We start from the raw sequence: 19,773 nt of genomic DNA, 5'->3' as shown, positions 1-19,773 counted from the left end.
GGTCTCAAACCCGCGGGCTCAGGCAATTCACTTGCCTCAACATCCATTTCACAAATAACTAGCTGTTAAATATAAATTAGCCATTGTAATCATCAACAACTTTTAAGCATTAAGCTAGGAAAAGAAACAAAAAAGAATAAAAAGTTAAATAAGCTAGGCTTTTGTAGTTTATGAGAATTCGTTTCTACACACACATTTTTTTTTTTTGAGTTGGAGTCTCACTCTGTCGCCCAGACTGGAGTGCAGTGGCCGCTCCCGGCCACCACAGCCTCGACCTGCTGGGCTCCAGCGATCCTTCCACTGCAGCCTTCCAAGTAGCTGGAACTACAGGCGCGCGCTACCACGCCTGGCTAATTTTTGATTTTATTGTAGAGATGAGGTCTCGCCAAGTTGCTCAGGCGGGTCTCGAACCCACGGGTTCAGGCAATCCTCTCACCTCAGCCTCCCAAAGCACAGGATTACAGGCTGAGCCACCGAGCCCGGCTTACATACACATTTAAAAAAGTATATGCTATATATTTTATCAAGAGTGGCTTTTTGGGAGGAAATGGGCAATTAAGGCTCATGAGGTTAACAGAATACCCTCCTTCAGCTACACTTTTGCACAGGATTAGTAGAAGAAAAATTGATACCTAAGATCAATATTTGTAAACACTATCCAATATGCTTGCTTTAACATATATTTCAGGGTAGATGAAAAAAGTTTTCCTTGGATAATGGAATGATAGCAGAAAACTATTTCCTTTTTTGATGTTATGCATGGTAAAACAAGAAATGTACATTTTTTTCCCATGGTCATTGAACTTATTTGTGAGGCACCGTGAGAGCTTATTCTAACACTGCATGGGAATATCCCAGAAAGAAACAAGGAACAACATGAACATAAAAAGAACAAGTTAACATGAATTTATAAAACCCAGAGTTTGACATTCTAACAAAATAACTACTTACATATTCAAAATAAGAACCTCCTATTAAAACTGTTAACAGAAAAGAGCTTGCCTGATGAGATGTCATTCTTGCTACATACTTAAGCATGCTAAAATTTTACCCCTAATTATCAATTCAATATTTTTTTGCTATTTTTCTACCAGTCTGAATATCTTCAAAGCAAGAAAGCTGCAGCTGACTATAATATGATGTTTTTGTTTTCTAAAATATTTCATTTTAAGAACAAAGCCTCTCACAAACATGGATGCAAGTAAGTGATTTCTACTGAAAGTGTCACTAAAAAAGCGTGCTCAGTGTAAAAGAACTAGGTCAATGATAAAAGGGTAGAGTAGTCAGCTTCCTGTTTCCTCAAAACTGACATTAACAACTACCTAGGATTTTAGCTCTGGGTGGGGGAAGCCTGAGCCCAGATGAAAATAACGTCCAAGTCTGAAGACATCACCAGCAACATCATTCATCCACTGAAACAGCATTTAAAGCAGTGCTGTCCAGCAGAGCTTCTTGTGATGACAGCAATGTTTTGCATATGCTCTGTCTAAAACTTGACCATTAATTACTTGAAATGTATGTAATGTGACTATGAAACTGGAATCTAAATAACCAGATGTGACTAGTGGCTACTGTACTAGATAGCATAGATCTAGAGATACCAGTCTATTAGCAAATTCCTCTGCCCCCTACCTCCATGCTTTTAAAAAAGTTACTTCATCTCTAAAAGAGAGTTGCAAAGAAATAGCAACAGTATAACACATCATCTTAAAAACACAGCTCACATGTCTCAAAGGATAAAAATGTGGGGATACAGCCCAGCTCGGTGGCTCAGCCAGTAATCCCGCGCCTTTGGGAGGTTGAGGTGAGTGGATTGCCTGAGCCCGCGGGTTCAAGACCCGCCTGGGCAGTCGAGACCTCATCTCTACAATAAATCAAAAAATCAGCTGGGCGTGGTAGCGCACGCCTGTAATTCTGGCTACTCGGAAGGCTGAGGCGGAAGGATCGCTGGAGCCCAGCAGGTTGAGGCTGCGGTGGCTGGGAGCGGCCACTGCACTCCAGTCTGGGCGACAGAGTGAGACTCCAACTCAAAAAAAAAAAAATGTGGGGATAGTTCATACATAATAACTTCAGCATTTTGTTTGTTTTTTCCTTAGGAGTCTCCACAGAACAGGGCTCACCCAAAAGCAAAAAATTCTTTCAGAATATAAAACAGAGAGTTCTACCAGTTCAAATATTTCCCTTCTTACAATCATGTTGCATTACAGGGTAAAACCGGTAAGACATGCAATGGATTACCTTAGATCTATGAAAGAACAGCTACTTTCAAATTCCAGGCCATCACAATCCTCATAAATTTTACTGGCTGTTTCAGGAGAATCACAGTCTACTACTGCATAATAGTACTTCAGTCGTTTGAATTGATAATCTCTCAGTTTTTCTCGAGAGGTCCTAAAGTTGAAAAAAACTCATTAAGCTTACCTATACAGAAATACAAAAACCTATCTCCCTTCCAAAAATAAACGTAATTGTTTCAAGAAAAATATATTACAAGACGGCCTCCATTCCAAGCCACCTTTCCCTCATGACTTTGCCTTTATGAATATTAAATACTTAGGCTCAACTCATTATTTTGACAATGTACGGGTATTTCAATTGGAATTTGGTATCTAGAAAGGGAGAGTGTGAAAATTACATGTGCTTATCTATAATTTTAATTCCTTCAATAGTTATTTTGTTTGTTTTGCTACCACATATAGCCTTTTCAAGTAAAACCACTGGAGAGGATCACTATACTATACAATATTCTAGGAAAGCATTAGCTCTAATAACAAAGAAATTCTTGATCTTGCAACATGTTTGCACCAGATTCATGTGTTGTCAAGTCTAAATAGTTATGTTTAATTTCACTTAACTACAACACTTTTTCTTTTAAGTTTCCACACTAAGCACTGGTGAAACAGTCTTAATCAATCTGCTCTCTTCTGCCATGGATCTATTTAATCACCATTTTTATTAAGTGTAAATATAGCACCACCTAGTGGCTTAAAAACTACCTTAAATTATTTTCTATATCACATGCACCATGATGATAAATAAAATTTTATCATTTTTTATTTTCTATTAATTCTCAAATAAGAAAAATTATATAATTTGAAGGTAAATAGAACTTCAAGGCCACTTATATGGAAAGTAACAACTCAAAAAAAAAAAAAGCAAAATTTACTTAGAGTAATCAGGCTGAAAGAACTCTAAATCAATTTAATTATGAAATACTTTTCAAACACTGCAATAATTTTCATGACTACAGATATATAAATATATAAGCACAGTGTTGTTGGAATAATATGCTACTTCTGACCGACTTCAATCTGTTTTGCAACCTGTTTTAACCATGCATGGCACAAGTGTAACCTTTAGTCCTAACTACTAAGGTGACCAGAATTCTAAATTAGTGACATGAATTTATGAGCTCTAGTCTTGTGCTGTATAGTCAGTACCAATCCTTTTCAGGTGCATCTTCAGGAATACTTAATAACTCTACTGGTCCTTGAACTTGTTCCTCCTTCATCCTCTCTTTTCCAAACTCCGAAGGATATATCTAAACACAAAAAGTAGGATCAATGTGATTTGTACATTCCTTTTCATAAATATCCAAACTTGTTAGGGACAGGAACTCTAAGAGTCACAATTTGACTCAACAAAAAGAACCAAGATGACTCACTTCCAAGCACATTCTAGGAAGTTAAAATATACTGAAATTTTTCCTTTAAAGTACATCATTTTGGCTGGAGAATAACAAATGTGGAGCTTGGGAACAAAAACAGAATGTCTCCTCCACACATTGCCTGGGACAAGATGGTTCTGGAATCCAAGGGAAAAATTAAGAAAAGCAAAACAAGATATAAGCTCAAGGAACTTTGAATGTAAACACACATGACAAATGACCAAATTGGTTTATAGGAAATACTCAAAAATATATAAAACACAATGAAAAAAAAATTATCTTTTTTCTTAATTTGCTAATGTGAGAAATAAGGAATGAAATTTGTTTTTTAAAGTATTTATCTTTTATAACCAGTCCCTTTACTGAGCTTTTATTTCTTTGGGTTTTTAAGTGTACACAATCATATAGTCCATCAATAATAATAATAATTTTACTCCTTCCTAACATTTATATGTTACAAAAATTCCCCACCCAATTAAGTGTATTGGATAATTTCCACATTGTTTTCCCTAAAAAGGAAAATTATGACTTAAAGAAAAAATATTTAAGTTAAAATGCCTAGACATATTTACTTCAAAATGAATCAATTCTCACCTTTACAGAAAATATAACACCTCCTTTAGGTTTAAATGAATTGAACAGAGCCAGCAAATCTTTTGCCTTTAATCTATCCCAGTCCATGTTGCAAACTGCTAATCGATGTGTAATCTGAGAAATGAGAAAAAACATTACACAATCCATATCACATTCTCAATACTTGAAAAATAAAGACTCTAAAAATGTAATGCCTTCTCTTCCTCAAGCTCTGACATCAGTATAGTAGTTATCTAAGTGGTTTCAGCATGTAAAAAAGAACTTCAAATGAGTCAAGCAATAATAAAGTCAAAACAAATAAGCATTTCTTACGTGGTTCATAGTTCTTAAATAAGAACAAGATCATGAACTGTTTTTTTGTTTGTTTGTTTTTTCTGGCAAAGAAAACATTTATTGAATGCTTGACATGTGATAGCTTACTTAATCCTCAGAATAGCCCGATGTTCTTATCCTTAATTTACAGACGAGGAAACGCAGGCACAGCACAGACAAACTGAGTAACTTGTGAAACATCACAGAGGTAAGCAGGGGTGAAGCTAGGATTCAAACCCTATGAACTGATTTTTTAACTATTGAGTTTGTTAAGCTATTTTGCCACCATACATTAGTAAGAAAGTTGAGTATGCTATCCTGTAACATTTCTACTAGGTACAGTAGGTACAATAAGTATTTTCTATATATATATATATATATTTTTTTTTTTTTTTTTTGAGTTGGAGTCTCACTCCGTCACCCAGGCTGGAGTGCAGTGGCACATTCATAGCCACCCCAGCATTGACTTGCGGGGCTCTGGTGATCCTTCCACCTCAGCCTTCCAAGTAGTCGGAATTACAGGCGCGTGCTACCACGCTTGGCTAATTTTTGATTTATTGTAGATGCAAGGTCTCACCAAGTTGCGCGGGCTGGTCTCGAACCCAAGGGCTCAGACAATCCACTCGCCTTGGCCTCCCAAAGTGCTGGGATTATACCTGAGCCACTGAACCTGACCAACAAGTATTTTCTAAAAGTTTCATGTTACTTTTAATTATTTATGTAGATCTTCTTCCTCATCTGCTTGGACAGACATCTTTTAATTTATATAAACATATTCCATACCAAGAAATTTTAATTTGAATAATCAAGAATATCATCTCCAATAAGATTTTTTTTACTTAATTCAATGACATTAATTCTACTTAATTCAATGACATTAATTTCCACTTAATTCAATGACATTAATTCTACCTTAATTCAATGACAATAATTCTACTGTGTACTTTACAAATAACCTTGTTTGTATAAGAAGTTACCTCATTGGTCCGAGGAGCATCTTTATCTAATTCTCTCCAAGCATGCTCAAAACCAGGTTCTTCTGGAAGCAAAACTACCATATCATCTTCATCTTCAGAACTAGTTTCTATATTTCCTTTACCCCTTGCAAGATCAGGGCCACTGTCACTTTCATCATCATCCTCACTATCCTCATCTTCATCCTCTTCCTCATCTTCATTTCCATCATCAACTGAAGTACTACCATCATCTGTAATTTCATTTTCTGATTCCTCATCACTTCCTGTTTCACTAACACTTTCTGAATCTTCTTCCAGAGCATCTTTGTCCAGCATTTTACCATCTGTTGAGTTTTCATAACCATCACTATCTCTTGCCATTATGAGTGGAACCACTGCAAAATGTTAAAGGGGAGAGAAACTAAGAAAATATTTACACTGAGTTAAACTGAATCCAAGTTATTTTAAATCAAATCCAGTACAAATATTATTTCTATAAAACAGAGGAAAGGAAAATATAAACTAGGTAAAATTCATGCTTAACCAAGTTATTGAATGGAAATCCTAATATACACCCAAATCATGCAAGTAGATCGCACATTCATTCAATGTTTATGGAGTGTCTGCTATGTGCTAGGTGCTCAATATACAATCTTTGGCAAAAGAAAAGCAATTAAAGCCCTCATTGAAACTTCTAGATGAGTGAAAAGGACAGATGCACATTTGCCAATCAAATAAAATCAATATACATTAAAAATGTAATTATAATTAGAATAAGTTCCAAGAAGGAATGTTACAGCATGCTCTCAAGGGCACATAATGGGGTCTCTAAGTGATAACTGAGCTGCTACTTGAAGCACGAAGAGGAGTTAAGCAGTCAAAGTTAGACTAATAGATGAGGGAAATTTGTTCTAAACAACAAGCATCTATAGAGATCAGCTGATAGAAAAAAGCCAATAATTATGTCTGGATTGCAGATAGCATAAGTAACAAATGGAACTGAAGAGTCAGGTAGAGGCCAAGCTATCCAAAAACCATGTAGAGGGGCTGGACTTTGTCATAAATTCAACAGGAAGACAATGCTATGTTTCAAAAGGCATAATGTGACTTTGCTTACTGAAGAGATCCCCTTGACAACACTATAGAAAACTGACTGGAGAAAGCTAAAAGAGTAGATGTGAATAGAGTAGTTAAGGGTAGAACAGTACTCTAGGCAAGAAATGAGGGTAGCATTAAGTTGGCAGCAGCAGAAACATAGAGAAGTGAAGGGATTTCAGAGTCAGGAGGTAAAACCAATAGTCATCAGTGATGGAAGCATTTGATAAGGGGAACAGAAGTTTTGGAAGTGTCAAAGATGACACTTCTTGGTTTACAGAGTTAGCTAGCTAACTAGATGGAGAGATAAACTGGGAACATTGGAAAATAACTAGTGTTTGTTTGGTGGAGGAAAATCATAAGTTCAGTTTCCAGTCTGTTGAATTTGAAGTGCCTGTCATCAGAAAGAAAACATCAATGAAGTCATTGGCTTTAAGACTATACAGCTCAGAGAAGTCTGGGTTGGAGATAAATGACTCATTCATATGTAGTTGACAACAGAGGCTGAGATGCAATGAGATCACCTATAAAGAAAAAAAAAATAATACTTATGACTTTTCTGTTAAATCTTGAACTTTGTAACTGTTATTATCAGCAATATAGCAAGATGAAAGACTGTTTTTGTTTAGATTGGATTTTTTAGCTGTCAAAACTCCCAAAGGTCTCATCTCCTACTTCTAGAGCAATTATATGCTTCTCTGCTGCATGTGTAGGTATACCTCATCTTACATGTTTTATTCATCTTTAAGTTGGAGCTTATGTTTCTGCTTACTCACAGGATCTATCCTTGGAGAATTAAAAGCAAATTTGAAGTTTAAGACTTGGCATGGAATTGGAACTTAGGTTCTCTTGGTTCTATAATCTTGTAATAGTCATTCACTGGTTGAATATTTATTGAGTATCTACTATGTACAAAGAATTGAGCTGGGGAAAGGAAAATAGAGATGATTAATAAAATGATCCCATGTTGTTGATTGGTCATAAACAAAAAGTAATTGCTTACTGATTTATGACTCTATGTTCCAAATCACCACACAGAGAGAAACATTTAAATTTTCCTGCAGAGAGGTATTTATAGTAAAAAAGCTTCACAAAGACACCATTTGACCTCAGACTAATCGAATGAAAGGCATATTGTTAGGAGGAAATGTAGGAAATGGGCTTTTATTTTAGCACCATGAATGGGGAGTAATAAAAAAATAACTAGCCAACAGATGTGAAAAAGCCAAAATGAAGGCATTACCATAAGTTCTGTATATAGGATCAGAAAACACAACAGTTACTAGGAGGTAAGCAGAATTCACTTTTAAGCAACAGACTCAGAAAGAGTATTTTGTGGACCCAGCTCTACTTAGTACTGTAATATTTCTCAAGCATCAGTCATTATTATACTGTTTTCATGGTTTTTGCTATCACTACTTTTCATTAAACTGAGTTTTTAAAAATTAGTTTTGTTCTAAATGATATACCTGAAGTCACAGAAGTAATGTGGTAGTTATTTTTGCTAAGATGTTTAAATAATACATAACAATATAAACACAATTTGAGTATTATCTAAAATCTCATATGACATTGGTATACATACCACATTTTGGGTTGTATAATAGTAAATTGATGCATGGGAGACAAAGAGATCTATTCTTTTAATATTTTCAACAATATCAACTACATTCAGAGTATGCATTCAATGAATATCTGCTCACAGTTCGCAATGTATAATTATGCTAGATAATCCGGGGTTACAAAAATATAAATAACTGTCTCTATTTCTAGATGGTACTGCTCTAATAAACATCAGGTGACTGTAAACATTAAGTGACTTTAAAAAAAAACTGCTTTACCATTTTCACTCCTAATTATAAACATAATGAATACACACTGCAAAAAAAGAAAAAAAAATTAGGACAAAATGGTTAATGAAAAAATAAAGATGACAAGTAATTTTTCATTCAAATATAACTGAAGGGTTATCTTGGTACATAACCCCCTAAACTTATTTGCTATCATTTAACTATATAACATATAGTTAACATATATCTGCTCTCCTCTGGTTCTTTTAATTTGTTTTAAGTAGGCAGTCATATCACTTATGTTATTTTGTAGCCTATCTTAAAAACTCTATATATTATAGATGTTTGGATAGAATATAATTAATTCCTTGATTATTTTAATTTACCATTCTTAAAATTGTTAAGAATAATGCCATAATGCACGTTCTTTGTACACATTTCCAATTATTTACTTAGATGTTTAGCAATCTAAGTGCTAAACGCAAACATTTTACAACGACAAATATCAAACTGCAACTCCTTACATCAACTTTACCTTTGAGCACTTAGAAAGTCTCTTGTACACAGTAGTTGCTGGAATGATGACTGATGAATTAATAATGAACAAAAGATGGTTATATATGGAGTTGCTTAATCTCTACTTAAAATCATACCTTTTCTAGGCTATGGAACCAACATAAATTACTGCAAGCAACATGGTGGAGTAGAAAGAATCAGAAGACTTGAGTTGTAGTCCCAAGCTCCAAGTCCCAAGACTTGTGTGTCCTTACATAAGACACTTTAACTTTGTTTCCTGATATATCTTCATTTCTCCAGGTTAGTGAGAAAATATTAAAAGAGAAAAGATACACAAACAGATTTTGTAAAATCAATCCAAAGGATTATAAAGCTGTTAATATTAATCCAGCACCCTAAATCAAGTGGAATTAAAAAGATGCTAGATTAACTTACCTCACAAACTAAACATCAAATCAACTTTGCTGCTGGTCCCATTCCAATCTTACTCTTCAATTTCAGTAACCTGCTTCCTGTTCCTTCCAGTACCTCATGAGGTTTGCTGCCTGGTTTCACTACAAATGGAATGAGATCTCACCACTGACTCCCTATTTCCTGCTATCTGGACTTAAGCTCACTCCTAATACTTCCTATCTTTCCAATGTGATCTCTGCCTGTCAATACCTCTCTGCCTTTTCCTGATATATCTGCTCTCCTCTGGTTCTTTTGTTGTTGTTGTTGTTGTTTGTTTGTTTTTTGTTTTTGTTTTTTTCTGAGTTGGAGTCTCACTCTGTCGCCCAGGCTGGAGGGCAGTGGCACGCTCCTGGCCACTGCAGCCTCAACCTGCTGGGCTCCAGCAATCCTTCCGCCTCAGCCTTCTAAGTAGCTGGAAACACAGGCGCGCGCTACCACACCCGGCTAATTTTTTGATTTATTGTAGAGATGAGGTCTCACCAAGTTGCCCAGGTGGGTCTCGAACCCGCGGGCTCAGGCAATCCACTCACCTCAGCCTCCCAAGGGCACGGGATTACAGGCTGAGCCACCGAGCCCGGCTTCTCCTCTGGTTCTATAATCACAGGTCTGGATCATCTGAACCACCAGCAATTTTCAGTTTTACAATTTCATATCAGCAACATCAACACTTATAATTTCTTGCTGCCAGAGGTGATACAAAATTTTAGTAAGTTTAGCAAACACGTAATACAAACTACAGCCAGCTGTTTCTTACCTAGTTCCAAACAACCATCTCTACCCTATTACTCATTTCATCCCTTCAAGACCTTATTTTCTAATCAAATGTGACTACAGATCTCTTCTGAACATGCCCAATCAATCTTTGCTCAAAAAGTTCTTTCCATGTAGAACACTGTGGTCCTCAAGGTTAACTTTTTCCAAATCTCAATCAAAAAGGCATATCCCCTATGAATTTTTCTCTGAATACCACATCTTGAGTGACCTCTTCCTCTGAATGTCCATAGTCCTCCACTAAACATCTTTTATGGCACTTATTCCTGTTCTATTTTGTGTTATGTTTCTAATTTTTTCACTTTAGATCTATGCTGTCCAAGATGGCAACCAGTAGCCACAAGTGGCAATTGAGCACTTGAAATATGGCTTGTCCAATTTGAGATTAGTATGAAAACAGAATTAAAATATAGATTACATACCAAAATAAATTTTTGACTGTGTTAAACAAAATATATCATGAAAATTGTTTCCTTTTTTTCTTTTTTTTAAAAAAAAACCAGGGGCTGTGTCCGCTCAGGGGCAAAGAATCTGTTGCTTCACTCAAAGGTGCTATCTCCTCACCAAACTGCAAGCCCTGGGACCTCTGTAAGTCCAGAGAGCACGTCTTTTCAAATTTGCACAAAGGTACCATATAAGCTAGCAATAGCCCTGAGAAGGTGGACCATGCCTTACTCATGCTCTATCTGCCATATTAGTTACTAAGTAGTTGAATGAATTAACGAATGCATATCCAACTCTACTTAACTTCTTTAGACACATTTCTCCTTATCATGTAATAACAACAACAACAAAAACAATTTATCTGGTTAGAGAATATACCTCTTACTAGTGCCTACCACAAATCAAAATCATCATTTAACGTCAAGATTCAAATTTTCATGCCTGTCTTTTAGTACCACTAATACTCAGTCCTTTCATTGCTTCGTATTTCCAAAGAGGCACTTGACCATTCCATACCATGAAAATACTAATATATTTACGTTTTTAAAAGATTAGCATAAAAATAACACACCACCAAAGAACCTCTAATTCTTTCCAACCAACCTGACTGTATTTCTCTTCTTGTGTTAGAACACTTGATCTTGGGAGAGTTCACAACTTCAGAGGGGCCTGAATCTAATGTCCTTAGTTTTTCTTTGGGAAAAGAGTCCGTTCTATGTTGAACAACATTTTTCTCTTTTGTTCTTTTCTGTATACATTCTTTGCTCTCTTTCTTCAGACTTATGTTTGAATCTATCTTAGATTTACATGAATTTTTCACCTTCTGAATTCTTTCAGAATTATCTAAATCATTTTTATTTTCAGAATTCTTTTGATTAACTTCCTTGGTTAATTTCTTTTTCTCCTCAACCGGATTTTTGGAATCTTTTTCTTTTTTAGTCTGGAGTTTTCTCTTCTTTATTTTCTTTTGATCCAGTGTTTTGCTATCTTCATCAGAGAGATCGGAATCAGAATCTGAAAGTTCATAAAAACGTTTCAAATCCTCTGTAGTACTATGGTTGATGGGTCGCCCTCTTTTATCCACAGCATAGCTCAACTTGAACTTTTTATCATGAAACATGGCCCGAAATCTCTTGTCAATTTTGACTTTTCGATCCTTTTCTGGCATTTCCCAAAATCTTGGGTCCTTTGCAACCCGTCTAAACCGTTGATCACTCATTATTTCTTGTTTGGATGACATTTTTAAACGTTTTACTGAACAAGTGCTTGAAGAAACCAAATACTAAAAAATAAAACAGATAAAATAATGAAGGATTAGTAATATAATTAAGTGTTTTTAAACATCCCTGGAAGAAAAGCGTTAAAAAAAAAAAGAAAAAACACATAAATTCACAATATATTCTAAGTTGGATGTACTTAAAATAAAGGTGACTTCCCTAATTTAGTCTCCCCAATTTATTGTGGGTCACCACATGCTGAAAAGCAAAAACTTATACAATATCCTCTTTCCATTACAAATCATCTGGAGAAATAAATTTAAGGTAAACCAAGCAGATGCCCAGGGCTTAATGGAGAGAAACAAATGTTTATTAGTCCATTGCACTCACTTAGAACTTCCATATTCCTATCTGTATGTCTGTATGTGTTAAGTAAAATAGCTAATGTAATTAATGTAATGTAATGTAAAGATATCCTAGTCTAAACTGGTCATTTGTTTTTTCATATTCTGGTCCCATTCGATTAATCTTTACTTCCTGCTACTCCCAATAGCCTTTAGTTCCACAAGGCTAATTTCCTAATTAAACAGATCAAAGTAAGTTCAGGTTTAGCTCACAAATTTCTCCCTTTCAATCCGACCATCCTTCAAAGGTAGTCAAGTCTCCAGGCAAAGTCTCATTCCAGCTAATAAGTCTCATTCCAACTACTTCTTCCTATACTTTCTTATTTAAAAAGTGACTAAGGCTTAGAAGAGCTAATCCCCCCTCTCCAACATACTAGAATACACACATACGTGTGTCTAAATTAGCATTGATCCTTTATAAATAGTCCCTAACAGTTTAGCACCTCCGGATATGATTTTCGTAGACTCAAAAGACAGTGATTAGTGGGAGGGAGGGAGGGAGAGAGAAGGAAGGAAGAAGGAAAGAAGAAGGAAGGAAGAAGGAAAGAAAAAAAATGGACTGATAAAAAAGGGCACCATTGCTGGGCTCGGTGACTCAGCCTGTAATCCCACGCCTTTGGGAGGCTGAGGTGAGTGGATTGCCTGAGCCCGCCGGTTCGAGACCCGCCTGGGCATGCGAGATCTCATCTCTACAATCAATTTTTTTAAAAAATTAGCCGGGCGTGGTAGCGTGCGCCTGTGTTTCCGGCTACTCGGAAGGCTGAGGCGGAAGGATCGCCGGAGCCCAGCAGGTCGAACGGCCACTGCACTCCAGTCTGGGCGACAGAGTGAGACTCCAACTCAAAAAATAAAAAATAAAAAATAAAAAAGGGCACCATTTTTTTTCGTTGAAAAACAAGGCTTGGTTACAAAGCTGTATTCTTCTCTAAACTCGAAAACAACTTTTCATACACTAATCAGAAAAAAATAAAAGGTTTCACTGATGCATTTCTACACTTTTAGGCGTATTGCAACATTTAACTCCCCGAACAACCTTACAAAGCATGTACCACCTCAATCAACTCAAAAGAGGTAACGCATTATTGCAACCGTTTAGAACGTCAGATCTCGATAAACGTCAGGTATTCCAGGAGAGGGGAATGCGACCTGATCTCATATCTGACACACGGCTTCACTCCCGTGGTCCACTCCCCTTCCACACACTCCTTTTAACACGGGGAATACCAGTAGCCCCAGAACGAGGGTCTCCTTCCCACCTCCTGAACCTCGGGGGGCAGCTATTGGGCTAAGTTCCCTCGAGAAGAGACCCTGAAGATCGATGAAGTCTGAAGAACGAGGCTGGAAAGGTAAGGAGGAAGAGGCGCACCCCTCACGAATCCAAAGGAGACCCTGTCACAGACTAGGTACGTACCTTCGAGAGCCCTTCCACTCGAGCTCTGCCCAACTCACCGTCCGGAATCCTTCTCCCAGCCTCGCATGGCACCCACACCCACAATGCTCCGCGCCACGTTCCGCCGTAATAGCAAGCGAACTGGGCCAAAATACTTGCGTTCTCTCTGCGAAGCTCTCTACAGTAGTCGCCGAAGCCGCATTAGCGCAGCAGGCGCACGGCAGAAAGCCCCGGCAAGTGGCGTCACTGCTGGGGATGCTGCGGCCGGCTGGGCTCTGGCGCCTGTGCCTGCGACCTCGGACGGCGGGGGTCTCTACGGAGAACCTTGGCCGTAGGAAGGTCGCCTCTGCTGTCCCTCCCCGCGGCGGCACCTCGCCCAGAGCCCTAAACATCTTCGACCGGGATCTGAAAAGGAAACAGAAGAACTGGGCGGCCCGGCAGCCAGAGCCGATGAAATTTGACTACCTGAAGGAGGAGGTGAGGCCGCGGGCGGCGGAGAGGGGGTTGGGCGACCCCGAGGCTTGTCTGCGGTCCCGGAGCTCAGGCCGGGCCTCGACCCATGTCACCTCGCCGTCTGACCTTCACCCGCAGCCCTGCCTCTTCTGTAATCACGGAAGGGCCGGGCTCGGATATTCGTAATGTGCTTTTCATTCATTCCCTCACTCTGCAAAGATGGTTTGAATTAAAACTAGGATAATATCAATAAGGGTACCTGATCTCAAACCAGGTGAGGTGGGGGCCAGAGAGAGGCCCAAACTTGACCTGTACCATGACCACTTGTATACCTGTATCTGAATTGTACCCCACATCTTTAAAATAAAATAATTAATTAAAAAACTGATCTGGGCTCAGCAAGACCTCTGCCCTCGTGGACTTTCATTTTGGGGGCAGGGGGAGGAGGGGGCGAGACAGACAGTAGATAGAAGGGAAATTTCAGCTAAAGAAGTAAGGTGAGAGAAATAAAGTGAAGCAGAATTGTGACAATGGTCAGGGAAGACAGCATGATTGAGATGGGGGGGCGGGGCTGGCGGGGAAGGCCTCGTAGGCAAAGGGGAGGACCTTGTGGAGGCCTCCAGTGAAACTTCTGAGAGAGAGAAGAGGTCAGGAGGGCCCACATCATCAGTGCCCTCCAGGGCAGAGACTTTGGCCTTTCTTCTCTCTCTGCACTGTCTGTCCAATATGGTAACTGCCGACCACGTGTGGCTGTTGAGCACTTGAAGTGTAGCTAGTTCGATTGAGGTGTGTTGTAAATGTGAAATACACACTGGATTTCAATGACTTGGTATGAAAAAGTACTAATTTTACATCCGTAAAGTATCTCATGAATAGTTTGTGTTAGGGTAAACTGAGGCAGTGTGGGCCAGTGCTGCAGAAATAAAGCAAAAGAATTGCAAAAGAAAGCAAAAGAGTTTATTTACATTTAGAACAGACTCTAAATGGCACCAGCACTGAGAGGCAGGGCCGCGGCAAGGGAATTTAAGGAAGGAGGGCTTTTAAAGTTTTAATCAAGGACACAGAGTAAAAAAAGTTCTTCAGCAGCTGCATTCCTGAGTATTGATAACTGGAATCTTGCCTTCTAGGTGTGGTCAGGGAAACCAGTCCTGTGATTCCAGGGCCTTCAACCTGTGGTGGGCTGGTGGGCAATCACAAAAGGCTGATTACAGTTAGGTCCACTTGATCCTGTATAGCTGGGAAACAAAGGCCTAGATAGAGTAGTGATCCACGTAAGACATACTTGCAGATGCAAAACAATAATCAGTAACTACCTCCGGGAAGCTGATTCTGTCCTTGGCTAATGATTAGGACGTGGGAAATAGAACCAACAGCCAACAAAGTATAACAAAGCTTTAGCAATGTTAAAATGGCTGTTCTCTAGCTAAGTCAGTCATTTTTGACTTCACCCTTTATGTTTTTATATTGGAAAAAAATAATAAAGACAAAAAACAAAAAAAGAAAAAATAGTTTTTATATTAATTACGTGTTGAAGTATATTTTTAATATATTGTGTTACATATAACAATAAAATTAGTTTCTCTTGTTTCTTTTTCCTTATATGGCTCCTAGAAAATTTGAAATTACACACTCGGCTCTCATTATTTTTGAATAATATTCCTCTAGAGGAATGTGAGGTTCTTATTTTAACCAGTGGAACAATATGATATGATTTATGTTTTAAGAAGATCAAATTAAGGTCTCTGAATTGTCTTTGCTAGTTTGAGAGACCTCTTCCTCTCTGCCCAGGTGGACTAAGGACTGAGGGTTTCTACTTTCAGGACACACAGCACCGAACTCAGGCCTCAGTAAATGTTTCCTCAGGAGTGGAGCTAAACTGGAGTCAAGCATAAAGCAACAGGCATGTATTGAGCTCCTACTTTGAGCAGAGTTCTGTGTGAGCACAGGGAATCAGATGATTGACAGTGTCTGTTCTCGTATGAGAAAACTGCTCAAAAGTTGGTGATGTCTGTTATGGAGATAGAAAGTCAACTGTCAATACATTGTATGTGTCCCCTTTGTAAGGCACGATGCTTATACCACATGCTGGTTTCCTCCTGAAAGGTCCATGATGCCATGTTCTTAGAAGATGTGCCCTCCTAGCCCTTTTTCCTCCAAGAAAAGCACTGGGTTACACCTTAATGGTGGCTTTACCAATCTGCAGGGCTAGAATATGAGATAAAATATACGAGAGTTCTTTTTATAATAAAAGATGTTCATATTAGGAATAATGTACAAAGTGGACTCCTCTGGGTAAAGACTTCTGCCTACCTCCTCCTTTGCTTCTCTCCCCCCAAAGCAAATAATCTGTGTATGGAATTTCAGGTTCTAATAACAACTTTGGGGTGTTTATGAAGGAATGAGTGAAATGTGGGCAATATCAGACTCCCATTTCTTTTTTCCTGCCAGATGAAGCTAGCCCAGCAAAAGGTGGTACCTACTTTATGACTTCTTTTATTTTTATTTATTTATTTTTGAGGTGGAGTCTTATTCTGAACTGCTGGGCTCTGGTGATCCTTCCATCTCAGCCTTCCAAGTAGCTGGAACTACAGGCACGCGCTACCACGCCCAGCTAATTTTTTGATTTATTGTAGAGATGAGGTCTCTCCAAGTTGCCCAGGCAGGTCTCGAACCCGCGGGCTCAGGCAATACACTCACCTCAGCCTCTCAAAGCGCAGGATTACAGGCTGAGACACCGAGCCCAGCTTGACTTCTTTTAAATTGGGATGAGATTGCTTCAGATTTGCTTTTTCTGGTTTTTAAAAATTTATTTAATTTATTTTTATTTTTTTATTTTTTGGTCTTTGTTTCTTTGAGTCAAGGTCTCAGTCGCCCAGGCTGGAGTGCAGTGGCATGATCCACAGCTCACCACAGCTCACCACAGCCTATAACTCCTGGGCTCAAGCGATCCTCCCACCTTAGCCTCCCAGGTAGCTAGGACTACAGGTATGCCATGCCTGGCTTTTTTTTTTTTTTTTTAGTTTTTGTAGAGACAAAGTCTTGCTGTGTTGCCCAAACTGGTTTCAAATTCCTGGGTTCAAGCAGTCCTCTTGCCTCAGGCTCCCAAAGTATTGGGATTATGGGCATGAGCCACTGTACCCAGCCAGATTTGACTTTTTCTAATTTGCGAATGTCACTCAGAAAAGTTAATTCATTTAGGAGTTCCATAAAATTTGGTAGTAGTCATAAATAATAGAGTTCTTAGTAAATGACTGCTTATACATTGATCTGTAAAAAACTCCAGCTAACTAAATAATTTTTCTCTTTAATATAACTTATGCTAATACCTTTGTGGACAATTATGTGTCTGTACTTATCATGTTGAAACATAACTAACCTATGGATTTTTGAATATTGTAAAAAAAGTGTTACTTCTCTGTTAACCTACTCAACTTGTGTGCAACATTGTCTCTTATAATCCTTCAGGTTGGAAGTAGGATCGCGGACCGTGTATATGACATAGCCAGGTAAGTGATGGTTATCATAATAAAATACAATCAACTTTTGAGTGGAAGCTCAGATTATATGCTGAAAATTTGATATCTGGATTGGCAGAATCTGGAGGACTTTATTATCAGATTGGTGTTTGAATCACTTTATAGATCTCTCCTTCTTTTTCTTGTCTGGGAGAGCAAATGTTCTTTTCTCTTTGTTGCTTTAAAAAATAAAAAATAAAAAGAATGTATGGAAGCCCCACTTTCAGCTGTCTCCAAGCCTGAATGACTAATCTACTTGATTTGGCCAAAAATCAGCAATAGAAAGATTGCCCCAAAAATGGACATAAAGAATTGACTACATGTGAATTTTTAAGATTTACTAAACCTAAATTTCAAAGTTTAACTAAAATTGATCATAGAATCTTTTACCATTAAAGTGAAAGAGAGTATCTACCTAGTTTTGTTTTCTAAACAGAATTTATGAGACTTTGGTCGTTTTATCAAGTATTATTGAAATCTTGATGGATTCATTTCTCTCTATATTAGGCATAATGAAAGCTTAATAGAATTTGAGGTTTACAGCCTTGTGGTGGGAACCCCAGTCAAACATTGGTTTTGCAGTAGAATTACTCTGTGATATTAGCAGAGTAATTTGTTGCTCTTGTTTTATGTTCTTTTGTATAAAATACATCCATTAAAAATAGACCAAGATGAGATGCGTTTACTGCATTTTTTATAAAAGGGAATTTCATGAAATCACAGACTCAGTCATATTTTTTATCTAGCTTTGCTACTTAAAAGGATCTTGGGATGAATTAATTTTGTACAGTATAAAAAAGTTTCATTGTTGAAAATAGGTACCACATTTTATTTGTTTCATTAGTTTCATTATTTTAAATATCTGAAGAATAGCTACTATAATAATTCTCCTAGATTGTTAGCCATTTTGATTTAATAGATGAAATATTGAATTTTGCAAATCAGTTTGGATTTTATAATCTTTTTATGTCATAGCACTGAACAAAGCACAGTCAAATTTGTAACAAGACCTAGGATTATGGTTAAAAGCATGTCTTCAACTAACATTAGCTGGAATTAAATTATTAAAATACTAGCCTAAATATCCTTGCATTAATATTCTGTTATTAGAAAGAGTAGTTTGTCAACACTGATCTTTTGTTGTTTCTAAAAACTAACCACACACATTATTAAATGTCTTATTTGTGGGATCCGAGGCTCACCTAATACTGTTATAATGAGTGATAATAATAACTAACAGCTAATTTGTTGAATATTTACACTGTGCTAAATATATGTACTATTTCATATAATTCTCACACTGACTCTAAGGGAGGCAGTAACTTTTCCATTTTTATAGCTGGGGAAACAAAATCCAAAAAGGTTAAATCACTTGCCTGTGGTCACAGGGCTGTAAATTGCCCAGAATTCTGATCTATATCCTTCTAATTCCAAAGCCCTTATAATTAACTATGCCACATTGCCTGTGTTCATCATCAAGATATAGGGTGTTAGGCAAACAAGGTTATCTGTTACCAGGGGTTCTCCAACTGTGTGCTGGTATTGTATAATTTTGACATAGGTTTTTAACAGAAACTGAAAAGGGACTCTTTGTTCTAGTTGTTCAGCAAAAAACGTTATTAATAGATAAAATTTTAAGTTTTGGTGTCATAAATTTTTCTGAAACCTGTGGCCTGCAATTGGATGTCTGTACCAATTTAGTATAACATGATATGTTTAGAGGACACAGTATAGTGTGGAAGACAGTAGTTCTGGTTCAGGATTCAGACAGACTGAATTCAAGTGTTGACTGCTGCTTGTTAGTTGAAGTACTTGGTTGGGTTGACAGCACAATACTTTAAACCTGGTAAGTTTTCAGTAAAATTAGCTATTATTTAGTTGGTTTTTTTTTTAAGTTTTACATATTATTACTTCATGAAGTTTCACACGGTAATTTCTAAGGGTTCTGCTGCTTCAACAATTTTGAAAAATTGGGATAATTACCAAGTCCTTGATAAGTATGTCAGTTATTTTCATTTACTTTATAATAACTTCTTTTTATTCATTATCTGGAGGTATTATTGAATTAAAATACCCTCATTAAATCTGTTTTTCAAATCCAGTCATGAATTTGTGGAAAGCTGGTTTGTTATGAGGTCCTATGAATGGCTATATCAGACAGTCTTGCTGTACACAGCATAGTCTGGTATATATAGT

At 37.4% G+C, this 19,773-nt stretch overlaps 2 protein-coding genes across 7 annotated transcripts in view; one reads left to right on the top strand and one right to left on the bottom strand.

Annotated features, from left to right (window-relative positions):
- Positions 1–13,787, bottom strand: part of ESF1 (ESF1 nucleolar pre-rRNA processing protein homolog) — a 61,737-nt gene extending 47,950 nt beyond the window's left edge. Inside the window, exons 1-6 of the mRNA XM_008057123.2 lie at positions 13,631–13,787; positions 11,202–11,880; positions 5,551–5,924; positions 4,262–4,375; positions 3,441–3,541; positions 2,239–2,391 (exon numbers count right to left, since the gene is read on the bottom strand). Of these exons, the coding sequence (XP_008055314.1) occupies positions 2,239–2,391; positions 3,441–3,541; positions 4,262–4,375; positions 5,551–5,924; positions 11,202–11,838 (1,379 nt within the window). The 5' untranslated portion in view covers positions 11,839–11,880; positions 13,631–13,787. The remainder of the gene's footprint in view (positions 1–2,238; positions 2,392–3,440; positions 3,542–4,261; positions 4,376–5,550; positions 5,925–11,201; positions 11,881–13,630) is intronic.
- A 17-nt stretch (positions 13,788–13,804) lies between these two features.
- The window catches only part of NDUFAF5 (NADH:ubiquinone oxidoreductase complex assembly factor 5), a 30,932-nt gene continuing 24,963 nt past the window's right edge, over positions 13,805–19,773 (top strand). For 2 of the 6 annotated variants that reach the window (XR_002481916.1, XR_002481917.1), the window contains exons 1-2: positions 13,806–14,086; positions 17,528–17,568. Coding sequence is in view for 2 of the 6 variants with exons in the window: in XM_021711849.1 (XP_021567524.1) it covers positions 13,865–14,086; positions 17,528–17,568 (263 nt within the window). In the remaining 4 variants the exon portion in view is untranslated. Of the gene's footprint in view, positions 14,087–17,527; positions 17,569–19,773 lie in introns of all 6 variants that reach the window. The other 4 variants (XM_021711849.1, XM_008057120.1, XR_002481918.1 and 1 more) reach the window with 3 other exon arrangements.

This window comes from Carlito syrichta, unplaced genomic scaffold (genome assembly GCF_000164805.1).
Source record: "Carlito syrichta isolate Samal-C Ts95f unplaced genomic scaffold, Tarsius_syrichta-2.0.1 Scaffold302767, whole genome shotgun sequence".
NCBI classification, from domain to species: domain Eukaryota; kingdom Metazoa; phylum Chordata; class Mammalia; order Primates; family Tarsiidae; genus Carlito; species Carlito syrichta.
The sequence above is the reverse complement of the archived record's forward strand: the minus strand, read 5'-3'. Positions and strand labels throughout refer to the sequence as shown.